This window comes from Eupeodes corollae, chromosome 1 (assembly GCF_945859685.1).
Source record: "Eupeodes corollae chromosome 1, idEupCoro1.1, whole genome shotgun sequence".
In the NCBI taxonomy this organism is placed as follows: Eukaryota; Metazoa; Arthropoda; class Insecta; order Diptera; family Syrphidae; genus Eupeodes; species Eupeodes corollae.
The window spans coordinates 2,573,902-2,594,343 of record NC_079147.1 but is presented as its reverse complement, the minus strand read 5'-3'; the positions used below and the strand labels follow the sequence as shown (position 1 = coordinate 2,594,343).

Sequence of the window (20,442 nt, the reverse complement as noted above, 5' to 3'; positions counted from 1 at the left end):
ACTAGGCCCTAGTTCTCAAAGGACTGTTGCGCTACCTTATTTATTTATTTAACCACGTCTTTCAAAACATATCTTTTTAACCATACATAAAATGATCAGTTCGAAAGAATATACTTATATTTAAATAAAACAAAAATCGATCAAAAACAAAAACTCATTCACCAATGCCCTTTCGCATTACGAAGTAAGATGATCTATCTTCCTATGGTGTTGGCCGATTCTCTCGTTCAATTCGTTGAATTGATTTGCTCTCCCTCTAGTCAAACTACTTCCATTTCCATTTCCATCCATTGTTGTCGTCTTAAATTATCATCGCTAATATCAACGGAAATTTAACATTTTCATTATCAATCAGCAAACTAACAAAAACAAATGTGAGCGCGATGCAAAGTGATTTAAATATTACGAGAAATAGAAAATTGTGCGGAAAACAAAGCACGGCACGAGGCGTATCTTCGTTTTATTTTTCTCCATATTATCGGCTCCTGCACTTGAGTATTTGGCCGGTAGAAGTAGCAGAACCAGCCAGCAATGCGACGCCCGACGACGCACGGGGCAAAGTGCCATATGTTTTATATGTGCATTTCAATTGAATGCAATAAAGAATCAGATTGAAAGGAAAAATAAAATTCCAATGCCCTTATAAGATGTGATAAGGGTTAATGTTCACTGTTCAGTTTCAATGAAACCCTATTTTGCAGTTACAAAATGTTTTTTTTATTTTTTAAATAAGCGTAGATTAAGGTCTGTCCAAGAACATGTAAACGATAAAATGTAATGCAGAATAGTAGCCGCATGTTTCAACAGATAATTAATGTCATTTTATAAAATACATGAGTACCAACGAGGTAATTTCATATAATGTACAATTTATGTACATAGTATGGTAAATGACCACCAAATTAAACAGAAGCGTGTATTTTACGATACTTTCAAAATATTCTGTTTTTAAGAAGTACCCGTGGAAGGCTATTTTTTTTGTAAATATTAACTGGAAGTATGTAAAAATTAAATTAGAAGTTTATAAGAGTAGCACACTTTTTCTTATCAGATTTCTAAATGCATGAAAACGTACATATTTTCAATAAATAGTTCCTGATATTGAATCTTAATGTTCTATGATTTAAGATATTTTCAATTGGAAGGTTTCATAATTAACCGTGTTTTTATGTATAAGTCCACAGAATTTTGTGTATGTAATTGCGAATATAAACATTCAATTTTATAAACAATAACTGCTCTGATAAAAATATAAATAGCATCTAATTTTTTGGAAATAATTGATTTCAATGAAACAATAAGAAACATTGTTTCTTACTTCTGATCGTGATAAGTACATAATCAGTGTATTGACGCCTCTTGGCCCATCGGACCATAGTGTCATATCTGATAATTTCTCGTGTCGAACAAAACCAGTTAAAGAAAGAGCTCTAAAAAGAACCGTTTGACAGTACGAGAAAGCCAACTGGAACGGTCTCAATGGGCCCAATCACAAAGATAGTGACTACGTAGTCAAAATTCCACTAGCTTTGGGAATGGAAAATTTCACTAGAAAGCTAGTCAATCCGGAACTGTCATATTAATGACAAATACAAAAATATGAAATAAGAAACATTTGTGTTTTCAGAACATTTAATACTTTTTTTTTCTTTAAAATTCAGTAAAACCAAATAGAAGATATGTATAATATGATTTATTTATATTTGTATTTCAATTCCGAAAGATTTATTTCATTTTGAATTTTTGTGTCCTTACCGAGCAGCTGATTATGAAAAGTCAAAACCAGTGTGCACTAAGTTGGTAGCCGAAATTTGTACACTACGTTGGAGGGGAAATTTCAACTACTTTTGTAGTTAGATTTAGCCAATCAAAATCCCTTGACTACGTAGCCACTAGCTTTGTGAATGCGACCAATGATTTCTTCAGGATCTTTAAGTATTTACTATACTTCTTCGGAAGTGACATATGTAGTCTCTATTGCAGATATAATTACTTGTATGATTGCTTTGGGAATGAAAACCTTTATCCCGAATAGGGTTAAAAGCATTAAACCTTAAACTAAATCATGGTTCGATTCGAACAGCAAAGAGGCTACCAAGGATAAAGAGTGTTTTAGAGCCAACCAAATTGAGGAAAACCGGAAAAGGTTTAAACATGCCAGGAAAGTCTGTCACGCCCATATACGAAGGATTAAATTTTTACATGACCAAAAATTACGGAAAAAAAATACTGCAATGTCACAAAGGCGGTAAGAATTGTTGGTCATTTTTAAAATACATGAGGTATTCTTCTTCTTCCTCGGTTCCTACGCTTGCTGTCAATGACACTCCTTTAGTAAGCTACATTCATAAAGCTTACTTGTTTGCAAGGCAGTTCGCCGAAAATTCCACCTTACCAGATAGTGTCATGGCTCTCCCAGTTTATGAACGCGTAAATGATTCTATGGGAATAAGTGGCGAGAGTTCTTAAAGATCTCAAGATACATAAATCCGCTGGTCCGGGTGGTATTCCCGCTATTATTTTGAAGAGGTGTTTTTCCACGGTAGCAAGACCACTGAGTAAGCTTTTCCACCTATCCTATTCTTCTGTGCTCGTTCCAAGTAGTTGGAAAACTCCTTTTGTTTAGCCAATCCCAAAAAGAGGCGAATCTTCTTCTCCCGCAAATTATCGACCAATAGCACTAACGTTCTTTCTTTCTAAGGTCATGGAAACGCTGCCTAATTATCAGCTAAAAAAAATATCTTGAGGAACTAAAGCTTCTTAATGACCGGAAATACCGGTTTCGTAGCAATAGGTCCACGGGTGATCTCATGGTTCATCTCACCGAATAGTGGAACAAATCTTTACATCGTTTTGATATAGTCAGGCATCTTACTCTCTTATTGAAAAATTTCCTTTCGGTTAATTCAAGTTTGTTTGGACGGATTGAAGCCTATAAAATAAATTCTGCTGTTCTCCAGGGCTACGCTTTGTCTCCGACCCTTTTCCTCATTTTTATAAATCATTTCCTGTATGCTACTTCTAATTCAATACATTGTTTCGCTAACGATAGCACTCTTAGCTTTTTCTATTCGTTTCCAGACTCACAACCCTCCTCTTTGGATGTGGAACAGGGACTGCAACGGCAAAATATGATAAGCTCATTAAATTTCGACCTACACAGCATTACAGCATACAATGGGGAATAAAAAATCGTGTAGATTTTAATGCTTTAAAAAAACCAATGCTGTATTGTTAAAGTGAGATAAACCCTGCAACTGGAACTTGCATCAACGAAACGGAAAATCTCGACATCCTCGGAATGTTCATCAGCAACCATCTTTTGTGGAGCGATCACATACGCGATGTCGCCAACAATGTTGCAAGATTTCTAGGTTTTTTGAGACGTTCCGTCTGATCTGACTACAATCTTCAAAACCTATAAGCGTCCGAATTTGAATATACATAACTCTCATCTTTGGGCTGGGGCTCCAGTAACTTATTTAAGCATCTTGGAAAGTATTCTAAGAAGAGCTTTTAAAATGATTGGTGACATTAACATCATCAACTTCATTACTTTACTCGAACATCGACGCAAAGTTTCTTGTCTCACCCTTTTTTACCGTTGTTTTAACGGACTATGCTCTTGTAAAATAGCCCGTTGAATTCCTCCATTTAAACAATTTAACTGTAATACCCGCTCTTCTATGAATGCCCATAATCCTACCCTTAAGCCCAACTTCGGCCGTATTATGAAGTACCGAGAATCATTTTTTAGCCGTACTACGCGAATGTGGAACGCCTTGCCACGCTCTATCTTTCCCTATCATTTCAATGGGCAGGTTCAGCCAATATAAGGGACTTTATTTGCAGTCATCTCCATTCTTTGAACGTAAATTTTGACTGGTAAGTTTTTCAAGCGTCATGAATTTTAAATTCAGAACTTTACTTCGAAAATCTCTACTTTAAGTTCATAGTACAAAATGTAAAAACAAAAAGACTGTCTTCAAAACACTCCTCACGCAAGCTACAAGTCCATCACGATTTGTATTTTGTATTGTAAACAAATGTTACTTATTTCTTTTCCAAATTGACAAGGAAACCTTTTACAGAAAACATTCTATGCTAATAGATTGGAATAAAAAAAGATAATTTCAATTTGCAAATTGCAATATTTGGTTCAAAATATTTTAATATTATTTTAAATATTTTCGAGCCGTTAGAGATTCTTGGATTAATATTTCGGAGACGAAAATAATTTGTTGTGATTCCTGAATCCTTTATCCACAAACTTCTTAAACAAAAAACAAAGAAATTAATTTTTATTTAAATTTTGCATTGAAGTACTCAAGACATTGTTCTTCAATAATAAGCTGGTACATACCAATATGAAGGTCAAATGAAGCAAGAAGTAAAATTAAATTAACTACAAATGGTTTATTGAAAAGCCCAATTCTAAACAAATGCACTTGTTCTAGGGGGATACCTGGGCGTATGAGTGATATTTTTTATCTGTAAGACTTTTACCCTTTTTGTTTTTATATGCTTATCGATTTGTGACCGCCTCCGCAAAATCTCGGTGGTTTGTTAATGCATATATCGTTTTAGATTAAGGGGGTATTCTGGTCTAGAAATAAAAAAAATCGATTTTTTTTGTTTCATATTTTCATAGTTTAACTATTTAAGAATATGTCTACGAGAGGAGAAATAAGTATTTTGCTGAGCAGCCATCCAAATCGGTTGGGCTGCAACTAATAGAACAAAAGACATAATGGGTTACTTTAAACGCGTTTTTCTCAGAACTGTCTTTTTGAATCTAGGCCCTAGTTCACACAGGACAGTAGCGCCACCTTAAGTTACGTCTTTTTGAATCTGATACCCACGATTTTTCAGGTTCTGTCGAACCGATTTACTTGAAATTTTAAGAGAGTCTTCTTTAGGGACTTTTCTACGTCCGGAACTACGGCCATCCCCAAATTTTCATTTTTACTATTTTTAATAAATGGAAGAATGTTCAAAAAGGTTGTACATTTTTTTTTAGGCAGTCGAAATTTTGTAAAAAAAAAAATGTTTGTAACTTTTCCGTAGTTCCAGACATTGCGACATTATTGTAAATTAATATTTTTTTTTAGTTTTTGATTTCAGATTTCTAGGAGAGTTAAAATCGTGGGTATGGTCACACACCAAATTTTTGAGACACACCAATCCATCAGCTGATAACTAACGGAATTTTGATTTTTTTTTACTTTTTTAATTTTTTTGTATGCTTCTAATGTGAATAAATAATGTATAAGAAAATTGATGGTAAAATTGTTGCTTGCTTTTTTCTACAGCACTTCAAAAATTACCTAAAATTCATGTTTCTAGTCCAGAATACCCCCTTAAATGAAGTTAATAAGTTAGCTAATTTAAAGTATGTAACATTATAATGCATGTACATAAGAATACCGACTGCCCAGGGTTAAGACTTACTTATACTTAGAAATGGGTTTCATTGAAATCTTCGTCTTTTAAACGTCATCTGTTAGGGCATATTTTACTGAAAATGCATATTCTAGCTCTCAAAAGGCATACTATTGCATATTTTTAATTTTTGTTTGTAAAGGCAAGCAATTAAAAATAAAGCATTAATAAGAACAAAAATTCGAAACAAAAAATCAGAAAAAAAATTAGGGCTCCATCCAGAGTGAAAACTTTTAAGAGACATAGAACCTGGACTGGAACTTCCACCACAACCACTCATAACGCGATGGGGGACATTGCTCGAAGCGGTGAACTACTACGCCAAGCAACAACGAGGAAGATATTCTTAAATTGAAAGCCGACTTAATATTTTGGCATCAAACTATGGGTTTCTAGTAACATCAATTTCAAAACTTAACCAGGTGGTTTATCGCTCAATTTCAGCACACCAATTATAAGTGAAAACAATCTGCGTAATCATTGAAATACAAAAAAAAATAGAAAACTTAATGGAAAAAAATGATGGCTTTGAAAAACTAAAAATAATTGCAATGGCTTTGTCAGAAGAGAAATCTATAGCAGTTGAAGACTATACAATTGCTTAAGCATTCAAATACGCTTCGATCACTTCTGTTGACGTTGAACGCAGCTTTTCCATGTATGTAAAAAAGTGTATTTTGATCAAACAGACAAAGCTTAATGTTTAAAAAATTGAAAGAAAAGTTAGTTATTTACTGCAACAAAAATTTGCAATAAATTTTCTTTCTTTTCAAAAATGAATTTGCTTTGGTTTTTTTTTTTCTTTAATAATATATGTATGTGTGCTAAAATGAGCTATTCGTCACTAAACAATTTTTTTGAATGTCTTATTTATCTTCAAAAAGTTGGAATGAAGAAGAAAAGTTTTGATTTTTCTTTTTTTGATTGGTATTATCTTATTAATCAATTTACTAAAGCAAATAACGCTTCAAATTAACATCTTTTACATTTATTGAGCATATTTTGAGGGCATATATTTGAATATTAATGATATATTATAAGCGCTAAAACTAGGAGAAATTTTGAAAACTTTTGTTTTTGCTAAATTTACTCTAGTATTGCAGATTTTTACCAATAACTTACTATTGACTCTAGATATAATAATAAGTAATACCATTTTGAAATCTGCATTTAACGCGCATATTTTTAAAATAGTTGGCCATTCAGATATTTATGCATTTTTGTTATACCAGCTATGATTTAACTTTTTCAAAAATTATTTGTTTTCACATTTTGCATTGAAATTCAATGTTAAATAATTTTTTGTCTAAGAAGTCCAACAGTTATAATAATTTTCAAGTAATGTAAAATATTCCTGCAAAAAAAATGATGGAACTCATGCACTTGTAGTCGTGGTATTCAAAAATGTAAAGTTAAAAAAAAAAATAAAGCACTGAACAAAAAAATGCATATAACTTTTCTTGTGGTTGGGATAGAACTTTTTTTATCAGTTTTCAGGATGGTCATAAAGTCTACTATGCGGCATTTCAGGGTTATGCATTACTTACGGGACACCCTGTATAAACGTGTTAATAGATTTCTACCTATAATACTCGTATAATTAAATACACGCAGAGAGTCCAGAACTATAACACCAAATGGAAACAAAAACTAATTTTCCTAAACCTTTTCCAACAAAAACAAGGCCAAATCTAGAAAAAGGTCAGCGAGTAAATCTATTTCTTTGTATTCTTATTTGTAGTTCAATATATGTTATATTAAATTACAATGTTTGCTTTCCAAAGAGTTAGCTTATTATGATAATTTTTGTTTGTTATATACATTTTTCCTGAAATTAATTCGATTCACAATTTACATTGTATTATTGTATGCCATGCGTACATATGTACATGTATATATTTTATTAAGATATTCTTTACATTTATGTAAGTTGCATGTTTAAAGTAAAATTAGTTGAATCTTTAGTTCCTTTTTCACTAAAATTTATCTAATCTATATTTAAAGCATAACTTCTAACATGTTATATGTTAAAAAAATGATATCATTTCAAAAAATTAAGAAATTCAATAAAATCTGTGCTTAAGTTTGTCTTAAAAACACGAACACTTTGGAATGTGTAACAATTTCAAGACGCATAATTTAAAAGTGTTTTCTAACATTCCATGTCAACCAAGAAAATTGTTTTATATGTGCTTGATTGTGAAATGACCATTTGACCAATATCACGATGCAAACAGTTTTATTTTAGCAAATCCTTAAAAACAAATTTATTAGTTTTTTGTATTTTTTTGAAACCTTTATTGGTTTTTTCTACTTTTTAATGGAGAATAATTACTCCTTCATATAAAGTTACTAGATACAAATATACGCGAAAGGTCATTAATAAAAAAGTTTAATCTGTGATTAATTGAAAGTAAATACTTAATGATTTTTAATGTCAAAAGCGAGTATAGTCTTAAAGAAGAGGATATTTTCAACTTAATGGTGAGCCAAAAAAGTAACAGATCATTGTTTAAATGGTGTATCATATAATTATTTTGGTTGGTATGACATTTTCTGTAAGATTCAACATCAAGTAGGTATTAATTGCATTCTTTTTAAAATTATGATTTTAAAATTAGAAACGAAGATAAAGAATCATTTCAGGTAAATCCAATGATTTCTTTATTATTGGGTTGGATGACAAAATAAAATATGCAAACATACGGACAATTGTATTGCTTTTTAGCATGTATGTATGTATGTACATATATATTACAGTGAGTGCCATTAATATTCTATTTTTTTTGTTTCTTTCCCAAAAAACACTTTACTTTTTACTTTAAACTTTAAAAAAGTTGAGAACCAGTTTTTCTTTAAAATATTTTGCATTTAGTAATTTCAATATATGTATATATATTTTTTAATTAAAATAGCAAATTAACAAAATAAAATAAATAAAGAATACTACAACTCAGAAATAAGACTTCATTAATATTAGTTTTTTTGTACATACTTACATTAACTTTTTAATTAATCTTTCTTACTATTAATACTATTATTTCGTTGGATACCCTTGATTGGATAAAACTGCGTCCAGTCGCGTCGGCATATTTTTTATAATTGTTTGAAGGTATTCAATGTCTATTTTGCTTCATACTTCTTGAAGCCGTTGCTTAAGTGCTCCTATTGAAGAGACAGGGTTTTCGCGAACTCGACGGTAAAATTCATCCCTCAAATTCTCGATTGGGTTAAGGTCTGGACATTGTGGAAGTGTTTGGATAACTTTTGGAGATTAATAGAGAAGCCATTCCCTTACAATATACGCCTTGTGCTTCGGATCGTTGTCCTGGTAAAATTTGAAATTCCTTTAATTGCCCTTTTTCTCAGCACTTTGCCTTAATTTTCTTTTAAGATCTTCAAATAGTATTCCTTTTTCAATATACCGTCGATGAATACTAAATTTCCCATGCCTCTTGCCGAAATGCACCCCAAAACCATGATGTGCCCGTCTCCAAGCTTCACTGTTTGCTTCTCTTCTCTTCCATCCGATCCAAACAGGTTGTACCTACTTACTTATTACTTACTTACTTATTGTTACCTCGCAATTAAACGAGGATTTACTTTGATTTTTCTTACTATAAGCCGTTCTTCTTTCATTGTTTAATTTTTTGGTTGACCCATCTGCCTCTTTGGTTCGATCCTTCCTTCTCTTTTATACCTACGCACAATGTCACCGACAGTTTTTGGCTTCATGTCTAAAATATCAACAATTTTGTTTGCATATTGTTTTAGCTTTATTATGGTGAAAAATAACAAGGTTTCTTTTTCAAGGGTTGCAAATAATAAACCTAAATTCAACTTTTACTACGAAAAAACCAATGTTTAAGAATAAAAACCGAATATTAATGACACTCACTATATACATATATATATATATATTTATATAATATTATATATACTATTACCATTGGCGAGAAAATTGATCTCACACTATTTTCGTTATCGAATGTTCGTTAATTTGAACGTCATTCGTGTTATTATTTGTTGAAGGTTCATATTGTCGGAAAATAAAACAATGTAAGTACATATGGGTGATTATTCAAAAGATAGGTAACGCGAGGCATAAACCAATACATACAAAGTTTTATTATATTTAATTAAGATTAGAATTTATTTTAAAACAATGGAAAGACCCAATTTCTGTTCTTCATTTTGAATACAAGTTATTAAAAAAACACAATTAGTTCTTAAAAAGTCAATCCTTTGGCATGTTAGAACCCCGAAAACCAACAATTAAAACTTATCAATTTAGTGTTCTCCACTTTATTTGAAAAAATAAAAAAATTTTTGTTCAGTTTCATTCGTCACTTGTTGTGTTATTTAAATTTGAAATTCATGCAAAATATAGCCGACTCAACGTCAAATCCCACTTTAAATTTTAATGTTGGTAATAAAGTTAGTTGCGGTTCGCACAATTTGTCGGCCACTATAACTGTACCAGAGTTTGGGTTATGTTTGTTGTCTATACCTGGATAAACCAGTCAACATGTCAGTCCTATGGTGAGTCGTTATTTTTTTTATTTTATTTATTCATATTAGAATTTGATTTGTTAAAATGTAGTTTGTTCATATTCGAAATTACAAAAAAAAAACGTTAATTCAAAACTGGATTGAGCTGCATCAACAGAACACTTGGATTTCTAGTGTCCCAAATTCTACAACAGTTAACATTAATTGCGACTCCGATTCAGTAGCTACTATCTTAAGAGGTTGTGGGGACAAAGAAGCTGCCATCAAACTGCTTGATACTTACCATACGACAACAATTATTGGAAGAGAAATCATGACAAGCATTGAAATGATCATCAGTTTTGCCATCATTTTACCTCTCTGAGCAGTTAAGTTCCAGTTTAAGGGGCCAGCATGTTGTGAAAACAACAGATATAATCCAGAAATAATCTAACAAAGATGACACCACCCACAAACAGCACTGCTGCTGTTCAGTAAGCATTTATTTTGTGTAAAAGAAGGAAATTCATAATAATAAACTTCACTTGCTATTTAAACGGCAACTTACTAGTTCGTTATGTTTTACTTCCCCCCACCGGTAAGGAATTTTTAATTTGCGAATTGTCATATTCACAACCTAATTATAATCTCAAATTTCGTCTTTTTCGTCAGTCCTGTGACAGGTATATTGTATTGTTCTTCATTACATGATCATTAGTACTTTTAAGATGAATATGGTTGGATATTTTTTATATTGTTTGTTGATTACTTAGAAATAGTAAAACTATGTAAAAGAAGTAAAAGATAAGTGAATAACGTTACGTTAAATGTGAAAAGTCTGTTCTCAAAACTGATATTGTTTTTTATTATTAAAATAATATAATTCAATGAATTTATTCAACTGCAAGAGAATTAATAAAAAAGTTAATCGAATGAACCCGAATCTGGCAAGGTGTTGTTGTTCAAAAAAAAAACCAAAAGGAACATTGGGACCAATTTGCTACAATCCTCAACTAACTTGGCCCACCTACTCGCGATGGAAAAAAACATTCCAAATAAAACTTGAATTCATTCAACATGTTGTGCTGGATTATAAGCTTAAAATCAAAAGAAACCTTTGGTACAAGCTGTGGATGAACTGCTTGGACTTGAGCAAGCTATAAGCCAGATGGTATGTGCTTTGGTTCATTTAACCAAATTACAGATAACTTATCAATCGGCTTACAAGACATTGAAGTGCTGCCTGAAAAAGAAACTGGTGAAGCCGCTAAACAACAATCACCAGCGTCCCCACCTAAATTTAGTACAGCAGGGATTAAGGAGGTGCTTGCATTTTTAAATTGGTTTTCTAAATTGTTAAATACGAAAACAAACGCTTCATTATTCAATCGAAAATACGATCTGAAACTTAAGAAATTAATTAGAATTAAAAGAACATCCAGTACAAAATATTTTTTATACTTACAGATGATTAAGGAGTTCCAAGAAATTAGAGTTGTGTCGAATATTGTTGCGCAGTCGAAGCATTCTGAAATTTGTCTGTATTTTTCGTTTTCTCAAAAAAAAAATCTTTGTTGCTTATTAAAATAAAAACAAATATAAATTGAACATAACAGTTTGTTTTAATTATTTTTGTATGGTAGAACTGAATTTCGAATTCTAAAGTTCGTCTACCGTGGTATATCGAATGTGTTAGTATGCCAATGAAAACATCTCACTTCGAATGTTCGTTTCACCAACCATAATAAAGGTAATAGACTACAGAAGACACATTTCATTTCAACATACATATTAACACGTGTTGCCTGCATCTAGACACCAACAACAATAAAAAACAGGTCCAATCGTGTTCATCAATCCTTTCCCTTTCGATTCATCCACGTAAACCAACAATTATAAGATTTGAATATTTCAACAATTGTGAAATTCAGAAGATTGACTCCTATTCTAGATTTCAGTTTCGATATTTTAAGAACCAGCAAAATAATTTTGTAGGCCGGAAAATATTTAGCCCAAGCACAGTAAATAAGAGTTAATAATCAAAAACGACTATCAACAATCGCGTAAGCCGATTCCACCCCAGGTCTCTTAGAAAACCCATCATGCTTCAGTCCAACTCGAAACAAAACTCTATTTTGTTTTGATGAAAGCTCCCAGACTTTTGTTGTTATTTGTATTACAAATCTCCTGTTCCGATGACGGGAACTGTGATCAGTCCAATTATCTTCATATTAAGCTTAAATCCACCCTAGAAAACCTACTTCCAACATATAAGCAATGCACTTTATCAAAAATCAATTGAAAACCGTAATCAACGATCCATAATCCACGAAAATAAGAGATCTCAAATTTGTTGTATGAATTAAAAAAAGAATATCACTAAATATATATTTTTAAATTTTATATTATGAATTATCCATAATTTTTGTTTATATTATAAAAATTCAGTAACGAAGTAGATGTTTACTTCTTGGGAGCGGGAGCGGCCTTCTTCTTGGCAGCCAACTTCTTTTTCCTTTCGGCTAAGGCCTTGGACAACATCTTTGAGCGGTTAGCCTCGGCTTTAACGGCGACGTTAGCGAAGTGGTGTTTGGGCAATACAATGTTGTTTTTCTTGGCGTTCAACAACACTCGGTTGATCTTCCTCTTTTCGGCGGCCAAGAGAGCACGACGCTTAAGAACCTCAGCGTATGGGTTCAACTTGATCAACTGGCGGGTGTTGCTCAGTGGATTCAGACGACGCACGCGACGGAATACCCTCTTCTTGGGATCGCGCAACACCTTCCTGATCTCTTCTGACTTCAACAGACGAGCCAAATCGGTGTTGGCCATCTTAGGTTGGGGTAGATTGTATCCCTTCTTGAGGGTGGATGGAGTCTTCCATGTGCCGAACAATTCGTTGAGGCGTTGGAATGCAGACTCGGTCCAGATGACGAAGCGACCAACATGACCACCAGGGGCCAACTTCAAGAGGTTCATCTTGTCAACGTTCATGGTTTCAATACCGGGGATGTTACGGAAAGCCTTACGGAGACCTTCATCCTTGGAGTAGACGACCAAAGGTCCACGGCGGGCAATGCGACGACGGTCACGCATGGTACCACGTCCAGCACGGAAGCGCTGGGATTTGTACACCTGAAATGATGAGACGAAAATAAAAGTTATTTATGTCATGTCAAGATCTAGATAAGGTTAAATGTAGGACCAAGCTACCCCGAGATTGAGCGTGAAAAACTCTAAAACGGAACGCCTGTTGATCCAATATGATCTAGCAACACCTGCAGCAGAAACACAGGGTCATAGTGTCACCGCAAATAAATGCAAACGTTGCAGAAAGATGAAAAGTTCAGGTGCAATTGCTTACCTTTTGGATGTCAGCCCAGATCTTCATACGTCTCAAGAAGACAACAGCTTGTTTGGTCTTCTGCAACTTTTGGACCTCATCGGAAACAACCAATGGGAACTCAGAGACTCCATCGATGATGTGTCCCTTGGACTGAACCAAAGCTGGTACGCCAGAGGCGGCAATAGCTGAAACAACGGCGTAGCGACGTTGGTTCACATTGATCTTGCGGTGCCACCTGCGGAAAGTCTTGGTTGGGGCAAACATACGACCACCACGACACATGTTACCGAAAGCACCCTGACCGGAGCGATGAGTACCACCACCACGGACACGAGGAATACGGGCAACAGCACGACCAGTACCCCAGGATTCAGCAGAGGTTTGGTGACCTATAGGAAGAAGACGAAAAACAAACATTAGCAATGTATAAAAACTGAGAGGCCTGTGACGCGGAGCTACTAACCTGCAAGTTCGCTGACAGCATAAGCTTGACGCTTGTTGCGGCGCATCAATTGGTGAACCTCATTGACAACATCAGGGCGAATTGGTGCCTTGAATACAAATGGGAGGCAGATGTTCTTCTCCTTGATTTGTTCATTTTTGTCCGTAAAGACGGAGACCAAAGGTCTGGCGTTGGCTAAACTCTGAAATAGAGAAAGTCGAACTTGAGTCGCGAGGCATACACTATTCACATTTCAATAACACGTGCAGTATTTTTCAATAACACTTTTCTGATAGTATTTGATGCATTTGGGCCAATATTTTTTGACAAATGTTATCTTTCCACTTAGCACTGCGAACTTTCAATAATTCTTACCATTTTATTTGGTTAAATATCCCAAATTTTAATATTTTATTGTCTGCAGTAGCAGAAACGTCCTGTATTAAAGAATGACGGACTAAAAAAGACAGCATTTTGCCGGAAGTTCAAGATGGCCGAAAAGAGTGTTTGTTTGAGCTGATAGATGGCGGAAGCATACATAAAGAGAAATTTGACTGACTGCAAGGTGTGTTACACACTTGTGAATGTGTAGTAGCAGGTACAGTTTTTTGTGGCCCTTAGGGTATTTTATTGGCAAGTTCACGAAATAATTCTTAAATATTCGTCAATTTTTTAAGAGAATATTACAATTTTTTCTTCTTGGTGCAAAGTAACTGCCAACAAAATTAACAAACAAGTTAAATGGAAATAAAAAGGAATCACGGAAATTAATGAATTTAAGAATTGATACATTTTGGTAGTTATGTGTGTCTAGCAAATGTTGACATTCTAGATATGGATTAGTAGTAGATTCAAAATCAAAAAGGAAATCCCAATTAAAGATTATATCACCTCTTTAACTATGCTCGCCTTTTTTTTAGAAGTGGTCGACAAAATGAAATTCATTTTTAAGCACCATCTCCTAATTATTTAAAAAGGTTTTTCCTTATTGACCGCAAAAATCGTAATAATAAGGCAGCTGAGAACCGAAATGCATTCATTTTGAATAAAAAGAATTGCAATTTAAAAACAACAACAAATTTTGCCTTTTTATTACTATTTTTGCGGTCAAAAAGGAAAAACCTTTTTAAATAATTAATTAATCCGACTACAAATCATCACAAATTAATTGTGAATTTAATTAACACCAACTTTTCTTTATTTGTCTCAATAATTTGTTTTGTTCAATGCACCGGTGGTAACTCTTTTTTCATCACGAACGTAGAGAAATATACTGGTAGATATATTTCTTTATGATCACCAACTCCATATTAATCGGAATCTTTCACGATCTCAGAAAAAACTCATACAATTTTGCATTACGAACGGATTTAACGTTTTTTTTAGGAATTCGTAAAAGTTTCGGATTACAGCTAACTTTATTTTTTGAGAATACAGTTTTGCCGCAAGCCTAAACGAAAGTGTAATGAAATTAATTAATGGAGTCCCTTTACCGCGTCTAGCATTTGTCGTATAGAAAGAGTTCAAAAAAGGTTCACAAAGTTTGCCTAACGAAAAATATATGGTTATTCAAATGTTCCATCTTATGAGACGAGGTGTATTTCAATTGACCTAAAACCTCTTGCGCAGAGAAGAAAATTAAACTCAATACTTTTTGCATTTGATGTCTTGAATTTTAATATTGACTGTCCAGTTTTTTATGCGCCTTCTAGAAACTTGCACCCTCGTGACTGTGATTTCCTAAATGTTCCTTACCTCAGTACTAGCTATGCTAAGTATAATCCTATCACAAGAGCTTGTATGGATTTTAATGAATATGATTTTGCAATTGATTTTAATATTAATAGAAATGTTTTGAAAAATATATTAGTAAATTTGTTATAATGCTATAAGTAAATTATGTATTTTATTTTTATGTTATGTATTATATAATTATTAGTCTAAATGGAGTGTGTAACTTTTAAGACGTATAAATAAATAAATTATTATTGTTAGAAAAATCTAACAAAAACTTAAAAAATGTAAGATAATTGAAAAGCATTTTTGGAAAACCACAAAACATTGGCTTAAAAGAAAAATGGTTGCTATAACTAAGTACACAATGATTTTTCATCGTTTTAAAAAGTACTTTTTAATATTTTTAAACCAAATTACAATTCGGCAAAGTATCTCACTAATGAAAGAAAATATTGCATTCTTCTTTCTCTATCCAAGCAGTGTAATTTTATTATTTTACCTCCTCTTTGTCATTAGACTTCGAAGTGCAGATACATGAAAGTCCGTCATAAGTTTCAATAAAATGTGATCACCGTCTATTATTAACACGTGTTTATTCGGAATAACTCTTGTGGCTAGACCACATTACTCCTATCGTTTCGTATGCCTTCTAAATAAAAAAAAAATTTTTGTGCCTTGTTTTGTAGCAGTGACAACTAACCTGTCAATTTTTGACAAACAGAAACAGAAACAAAACACTAAAGTTCACTACAGCATAAATTGATTGTGCTTGTTTAATTTCTTAAAAACTTTTCTATTGAAATAAATAATATAAATTATTTAATATGGCTGGTGAAGTAATTGTTGATGCATTGCCCTACATTGATCATGGCTATGATGATCCTGGCGTCAGAGAATCGGTAAGAGAAAGAAATACAAAAATACAAACAATATAATTTCTAACAAGCTCATCGTTCTAATGTCTAGGCTTTGGCAATGGTCGAAGAGGAATGTCGTCGCTATCGGCCCACCAAGAACTATCTTGACCACCTTCCACCGCTAAACACATCAGCATTCGAAACCAAAATGATGGCCTACGAGTTCGAGAGAATACAAAACCGACAACCCATGGAAACATTGAGTATGAAACGATACGAACTTCCACCGCCCTCGACGGGTAAACTCTCCGAGTTATCCGCATGGCAAGAATCCATTGAAAACTCCATGGCGCAACTCGAACATCAATGGACCAGAGCAATGAATCTCGAGCTTATGGTTGAGTATGGCTGCGAGTCATGGAAGGCCTATTTAGAGATCTTCGTAGCCCTCCAAGCCAAAGCCCAGAATAAACTACAAGAAATCAAAAAGAGCATTCAAGATGTAAATTGGCAGCGTAAACAAGCTCAAACACAAGCCGGCGAAAAATTGAAAACCTTAGAAGCTAATTGGGTTATGTTGGTGTCAAAGAACTATGAGATCGAACAGCAGTGCGTGGAGCTAGAGAAACAAATTGCAGAGATAACGGCAAAGCTGGAGGAAGAAGAAGATAATGACAGTGAACCATTAGAAAACGGGGACTCAGTTGTGACAAATGGAAATGCTTGAAGAGATCAATTTTATGTACCTACAGAATGTATGTTTAAGTTAATATAATTTCAAAGCGATATAAAAAATCAATAAAATCTTTTAACAAATTCGAAACTTTAATTTATCAGTTTTTTATAATATGAGGTAAAACTAACGATCTTGAATGTTTGTAATATGATAACAGTGGAATTGGTCATCGTGGATGCTAGCTTACAACTAAGAGTCTCTCTGACCTATTTAAAAGCTTTTATGACAAGTTAACGATAAGACATAAAATAATGCCAAATTCGATGTTTTGAGAATAATAAAATTTAGTTTTACGATGAAGAATGGTAAGGCATCTTTATTTGGACTTTAGTTAAAGAAAAAAGGTTTTCCAGCATTTTGAATTGACCGTTTTACGTTTTTCAAGTAATATGGTATCTACATTATGTACATGTTAGCTTTTAATAGAGGACAGGCCAACGCTTCTTCGAATGCGAACAATTGTTGTTAGATTTGGAAAGTGACACTATTTACAAGTAAGATTATGTAAATTGATACAAAAAAATACAAAAATTTTTAAAAAATTTACTTCTTTAATAAAAGAAACTTAACTATACATATGTAGGTAAGTCTTCTTTAAGAATCAACTTAAATAAGCACCCAGCAACGTGTGGAACCCATTTGGATTTGACACTTTTGCTGGATGCTTAATTTGCATGATAATGAAAGTATATATGTGTCTGAGTAGTAACTAATTGAATTTTGTATTTTTATTTGATTTGAAATAAAACGCCTTTAAATACGTATCTTGAAAATTTAATTAAAAAAAGAAGTTAATACATATGTACATATGTGGATCATATTTAAGTTGTGAAGCATAAATTGTTCCCCAAGGTAGCCATCTTGGACCACTTTTGTTTCTTATATTCATATATGATCTTCCTGATTTTCTCTTACATTCCTTTTCCTTAATGTTTGCCGATGATTTCAAATTTCTGAGATGCATTAAAGATCCGGTAGACTGTGTGCTTCTTCAAAAAGATCTTCAAAGCTTATCAACTTGGTGTAAAATCAACAAATTAAACCTCAACATCTCTAAATGTCAATGTTTTTCATTTTCCCGCCGATCTTCTCCTTTTGTATATGATTATCATATTGAGAACAAAGTTCTCGATAGAGTCTCAGCCAAAAAAGATCTGGGAGTGATTTTTGACTCTAAATTCAGCTTCAGTAATCATTTAGAATTCATAGTAAACAAGGCCAACTCTATGCTTGGATTTGTTGTCCGCAACTCTAAAGGTCTAACTGATCCCTATACCTTAAAAACGCTTTACATTGCTTATGTTAGTTCAGTTCTGGAGTACTGCTGTGTGGTATGGAATCCGTTTTACAAAACTCATTCTGTTAGAATAGAAAAAATTCAAAGAAAATTTACAGGAATAGTTATTTATAAACTTAGATGGAACGCTGATGTTATGCCACCCTATAATACTCGGTGTCAACTTCTTGGCATTCAGACCTTAGAAAATCGCCGCAAAATATATTCTATAATGTTCATTAAAGATATTTTATCCTATCATATTGACTGTCCGTTTTTATTGTCTCTTATAAATTTACATGCTCTAACTCGAGTGCTTAGAAATCGTTGTTTATTCCATGAGGTATTTCATAGAGTAAATTATGCTGTTAACGAGCCAATATCTCGCTGTGTCAGAGAAATTAACCAAATATCTGATTTTATTGATTTTAATTTTCATTTGAGCAGAGATGTATTTAAAAATATGCTCAGCTTATTCTTTCTGGTTAATTGACTAAAATTTATGTTAAGACAAATTTTGTATTTCTATAGTCTGTAAGAGTTATTATAATCTCTAATTGATGATAAATAAATAAATAAATAAATAAATTATTTTCCTAGAAAAGTAGGTGGGGGAAAAATGTGTGGCGTTGATTTAAGATCATTAAATAAATTCAACAGATAACAGTTATTTTAAGCGGATTCCATATGGCTAATTTTAGAAAACACTTTAAATGGTAGAGCTTAGCATACACGATTGGAAGATCTTCCAATGTTGACAGATTTTTCGGAAATTTTTCTCTCAAAAGTAGATATTGGATGATGTTCTTTCCAAAACATTATCCAATTTTTAATTGGCAGGAAGTTTTTGAGCAAGAAACAACAACAAAAGGTTAATGGATTTTGACAAAAGTTTGAAAACTACGAAAGACGAACAAAATTAGAAGTCGGCGTTTGGCAAAATAAAAAAATGTACAGCGATAAAAAAAAAGTTGTACAGTTGTTCTCTTAGTTCTTATAGCCTGAAACATAGAAAACTATATGGAACAGCGAAAAGAAATTTATTGCAAATAAAAGGGTATTTTATCAACTTTAAAACACAACATTTTTTATTTATTTAATCAAATAATTTTTGACAAAAAAATTACGGAAAACTAAAAAATTTCCATTTTAACAAACCAAAACTTGTACACTTCATTATTTTTTATTACAAAAAACACTATCTTGTGAAAAGATTTCAGAATTTAGTATTTTGTAAGGTGTCCCTTAGCATCAATAACTCCCTATAACCTTCTGGGCATTGATAGAACCAAACTTTTGGTAACCTTTGAACTTATTTCATCCCAGGTGTTTTTTAATGCGATGTTTAGTTCAGTTTTTTTTTGCTTTTAACAGTCCTTTCTCTCAATTTTATTTTTTTAAGGTCTGTACTTTGGGGAGGGTGCGGAAGTACGTTTTTTACATTGTACAGCAGCCATTCTCTTACAACAAACGAAGAATCCTTGGGGTCATCGTCGTGAATAAAACAGAAACTACCTCCGATTTATAATTTTGCGGCTGTTGATTGCAGATAATTTATAAAAATGTTGAGCTAATCTATTTTATTCATGTTTCCCTCAACAAACACCGTTTGCTCCCATGGCACCCCACACCATTAAACTTCCACCACCATGTTTTACTATACAATTCAATTTTTTGTATCTAAAACTGTACCTTGCTTTCTCCATACAAAACGTCGGCCATCCGATCCAAATATGTTAAATTTCGATTCATCTGTAAAGATAACCGCATTCCAAAACTGTGTGGGCTTTTGTACATATTCTTTTGCATAATCTAGACGTTTTATTGAGGACAAAAGCGGTTTGTTTCGAGGTGTAAAATCTATAAATTCTTTCGAATGTAGAAAGTTTCTAACAGTCTGTGGATGTACCCCAACAACTTCATTTTTATTTAGGCTATCCGCAATTTCCACAGCTGAAATTTTGGGATTATTTTTGATGATTTTGATAATATGCCTTTTAGTTTGTTGAGTCGCGATCTTAATGGGGCGTCCACTTCCACTAGGTCTGCTTAAAATCCGTTTTTTTTGTACTTATCTATTATGTATTGCATTGTACAGAATGTGGTTTATTTACT

General features: G+C 32.9%; 2 protein-coding genes and 1 long non-coding RNA gene across 3 annotated transcripts; 2 read left to right on the top strand and 1 right to left on the bottom strand.

The window, feature by feature from the left end:
* Positions 1–10,244: 10,244 nt before the first annotated feature.
* On the top strand, positions 10,245–12,596 carry LOC129939730 (uncharacterized). The gene is made up of 2 exons (XR_008780573.1): positions 10,245–10,531; positions 10,606–12,596. It is a non-coding gene; the product is annotated as an uncharacterized LOC129939730 (long non-coding RNA).
* On the bottom strand, positions 12,320–14,237 carry LOC129939729 (60S ribosomal protein L4). Its single transcript, XM_056047846.1, has 4 exons — positions 14,097–14,237; positions 13,743–13,923; positions 13,298–13,668; positions 12,320–13,068 (listed from the first exon to the last, which is right to left on the bottom strand). Exons 1-4 carry the CDS (start codon positions 14,097–14,099, stop codon positions 12,397–12,399), a joined length of 1,227 nt encoding a protein of 408 aa, XP_055903821.1. The 5' UTR covers positions 14,100–14,237; the 3' UTR covers positions 12,320–12,396.
* Positions 14,238–16,187: 1,950 nt separating this feature from the next.
* LOC129939277 (pre-mRNA-splicing factor SPF27) lies at positions 16,188–17,351 on the top strand. Its single transcript, XM_056047244.1, has 2 exons — positions 16,188–16,357; positions 16,425–17,351. The coding sequence occupies exons 1-2, from the start codon at positions 16,283–16,285 to the stop codon at positions 17,040–17,042; spliced, it is 693 nt and encodes a 230-aa protein (XP_055903219.1). The 5' UTR covers positions 16,188–16,282; the 3' UTR covers positions 17,043–17,351.
* Positions 17,352–20,442: the final 3,091 nt, after the last annotated feature.